Below are 3506 nucleotides of genomic sequence, written 5' to 3'. Positions count from 1 at the left end.
CTTTATTTTTTTTCTTCCGCACAAGATGGCACCGTTCGGGGTATCGCTGATGCCGCCAGGAGAACGCATTCAATGCTGCAATCAAACATGATGTTCGTGTGCATGAGCCCTTATATGGTTTTATGGGTTTTGTTTTTATAGCGTTCCCTATGAGATAAACTGACCTGTTCTTTTGGGAAAGTAAGATGATAAAAAGTGATTTAGATTTTTTTTTCTTCACATTATGCTATTCGCCAAATGGGATAAATATTTTAATAGTATGGGTATTTTTGCATGGAGTGATAGGTATTTTGTTTATTTGAAATATGGGAAAATAGCGTGATGTGTGTGTGTATATATCCTTAGAAAAAGTCAGGCAGCACTCCTTTTGATATACAGCTGTAGCTGTGAAGGTGCCCGCGGTGGTCCCTCGATTCAGGACTTAAGCAGCAAAGAAAATCCGCAGCACTCCTTAAAGTATAAAAAAATTTGTTGTTTTATTCACACATGTCAAAATAAGACAACGTTTCGGTTCTCTCACAGAACCTTTCTCAAGTCAGGTTCTGTGAGAGAACCGAAACGTTGTCTTATTTTGACATGTGTGAATAAAACAACAAATTTTTTTATACTTTAAGGAGTGCTGCGGATTTTCTTTGATATATATATACACACACACACACTTTTTTTATTTATTTTTTTGCCTCCCCAGATAGCAGCCTGTATACAAAATTACACAGTGCCCCCCCCGCATACAAAATTACACCGCACCCCCCTCTGCATACAAAATTACACCGCACCCCCCCTCTGCATACAAAATTACACCGCACCCCCCCTCTGCATACAAAATTACACCGCTCCCCCCCTCTGTATACAAAATTACACCGCACCCCCCCCCCTCTGCATACAAAATTACACAGCACCCCCCCCCCCTGCATACGATATTAAAGCCCCCCTCTTCATACAATATTACACGGCCTCCCATTCTGCATACAATATTACACGGCCTCCCATTCTGCATACAATATTACACGGCCTCCCATTCTGCATACAATATTACATGGCCCCCACCTCTGCATAGTCTCACACAGAACCCCCCAGCATATCCACAGCACACACATGTACCTCCAGCACAGACACTCTCTCCCCCCCTCTGAGTGATGAGCCGCCATCCGTCACCTGCTCTGCAAACAGCCTGAGCTCTCCAGCTTCCCACCCTTCTATTCATGCTGACGAATTAGTCACGTGACAAGAGAATGTCACGTGACCCAGTGACGTCAGGAGGTCCGTTTCCTGTATGGAGTTTATCCGCTACCGTACAGCAATGGCTTCTGTTGATCTGAAAGAAGAACTGACCTGTCCTATCTGCCTAAACCTCTTCACTGATCCTGCAACACTGAAATGTGGACACAACTACTGCCAGGAATGTATTGAGGCCGTGCTAGATACACAAGAGAGATCTGCAGCCTTTACCTGTCCTCAATGCAGAACTGAGTTTCAGGAACGCCCTGTGCTGCAGAGGAACACCACGCTGTGTAACATAGCAGAGCATGTCCTTTCTCAGGGGGAGCAGGAAGAGTGTGAGGTATTTTGTACGTACTGTGTTCACACTCCTGTGCTTGCTACTAAAACATGCCTATTGTGTGAAGCTTCGCTGTGTGACCTTCACCTGACCGTACACAGCAAGTCCCCAGAACATACCTTAATCCAACCAACAAAGTCCTTCAAGAACAGTAAATGTTCTCTGCACAAGAAGGTCCTCCTGTATTACTGCGCTGAGGATGCTGAGTGTTTGTGTGTTTCTTGTTGCCTGGGTGAAAAGCACAGAGGACACAAAGTTGAATTATTGAATGAAGCCTTTAAACAGGAAAAAGAAAAACTAAGGATTATTCGGGACTGTATCCTTGAAGAAAGTAAAGAGATTGAAGAGCGAGTCCGGTGTCTCCAGGATCATCTAAGGAACATCTCCGAAAAAGCAGCCAGTATTCTAGTGAGAATCGGCATCCAGTTTAGAGACTTTAGGACGAAGCTCGATAACTTGGAGACTCAGGTTGTGAACGAGATCTTCAAGCAACAAGAACAGGTGTCGCTAACGGTCTCTGATCTTATCCAACAGCTGGAATCAAAGCAGGACAGTCTGTCCAGGAATATATGTACGATCAAGGAGCTATGTGAGATAACTTATCCCTTACTCTACCTACAAGCAGACAGAGAGGACTTTGCTCATGTGGTGGATGATGACAGAAACCTCAAAACAATTGAAGCTGATGATCTGGCTGAAGATGTGATCAGCCAGACCCTGATCTCTGGTATGCTGAACATCATGTCAAGCCTACAGAAGGGCTACTATGTGCAGGAGGCTTCTGGCATATTGCTGGATGAGAACACCGCTTCTAATGATGTACATATCTCAGATGACCTGAAAATGGCTTCCTGGAAAAGTGTAACTCTGGGTCGTCCAGAAACACCTGATAGATTTGAGAAATTTATAGTTTTGGGCAAGGAGGGCTTTACTGATGGTAGACTTTACTGGGATGTAGAAGTAAGTAAGGAGGGAATATGGAGAGTGGGAATGACCTATGCAAGTATAGATAGAAAAGAAAATTATTCCCTAATTGGAAATAATAATAAGTCGTGGGGTCTGCGTGGGTTTGAGAATCAGTATTCAGTAAGACATGCGACGAAAGAAATCCCATTAGTATACAGAGCTACCTGCTATAAAGTGAGGATCTATCTGGATTATATGGCTGGACAGCTGTCTTTCTATGAGCTGGATGACTCGATGAGACACTTATATACTTACAATGCCACCTTCACCGAGGCTCTGTACCCAGTGATCGTTGTGTGGTCTAATGCTTGGGTGAGGGTCTTAAGTTAGGCTTGTTTGAATATCCAATAGATACAATAGTCAGTAACCAGAGAGGATCCTAATACAGAGAACAATGTTACTATTAACAATGAAGGATATCACATGACAATTAGATTTTTTTTAAATGGATGGTATGGCTAACGCCTGGACTCAATTCAGTGTTCATTTATTTTACAGCCCAAATCCTCCAATGAGAACACTGTGTAAATACTGAAATTGAGATCTGCATAAATTGTCGTGTGACTTTCTATATGCATTTTTATGTTTTACACTGATCCTGTATTATACTCCAGAGCTGCACTCACTATTCTGCTGGTGCAGTCACTGTGTACATACATTACATTACTTATCCTGATATATATCCTGTATTATACTCCAGAGCTGCACTCACTATTCTACTGGTGAAATCACTGTGTACATACATTACATTACTTATCCTGTACTGATCCTGAGTTACACCCTGTATTATATTCCAGAGCTGCACTCACTATTCTGCTGGTGGAGTCACTGTGCACATACATTACATTGCTTATCCTGTACTGATCCTGAGTTATATCCTGTATTATACTCCAGAGCTGCACTCACTATTCTGCTGGTGGAGTCACTGTGTACATACATTACTTATCCTGTACTGATCCTGAGTTACATCCTGTATTATATA

General features: G+C 42.7%; 1 protein-coding gene across 1 annotated transcript; it reads left to right on the top strand.

Moving 5' to 3' along the window:
- Positions 1–1266: 1266 nt before the first annotated feature.
- Positions 1267–3213, top strand: LOC122941226 (nuclear factor 7, brain-like). Its single transcript, XM_044298299.1, has one exon. It carries the CDS (start codon positions 1274–1276, stop codon positions 2852–2854), a length of 1581 nt encoding a protein of 526 aa, XP_044154234.1. The 5' UTR covers positions 1267–1273; the 3' UTR covers positions 2855–3213.
- The last annotated feature ends 293 nt before the right edge of the window (positions 3214–3506 follow it).

Source organism: Bufo gargarizans, chromosome 6 (genome assembly GCF_014858855.1).
Source record: "Bufo gargarizans isolate SCDJY-AF-19 chromosome 6, ASM1485885v1, whole genome shotgun sequence".
Classification (NCBI taxonomy): Eukaryota; Metazoa; Chordata; class Amphibia; order Anura; family Bufonidae; genus Bufo; species Bufo gargarizans.
Note: the sequence above shows the minus strand (reverse complement) of the source record. Positions and strands in the feature narration are given on the sequence as shown.

Bases quoted from the DNA above. Each gene is read 5' to 3' on its own strand.
- LOC122941226 (XM_044298299.1), top strand. From the start codon at position 1,274: ATGGAGTTTATCCGCTACCGTACAGCAATGGCTTCTGTTGATCTGAAA.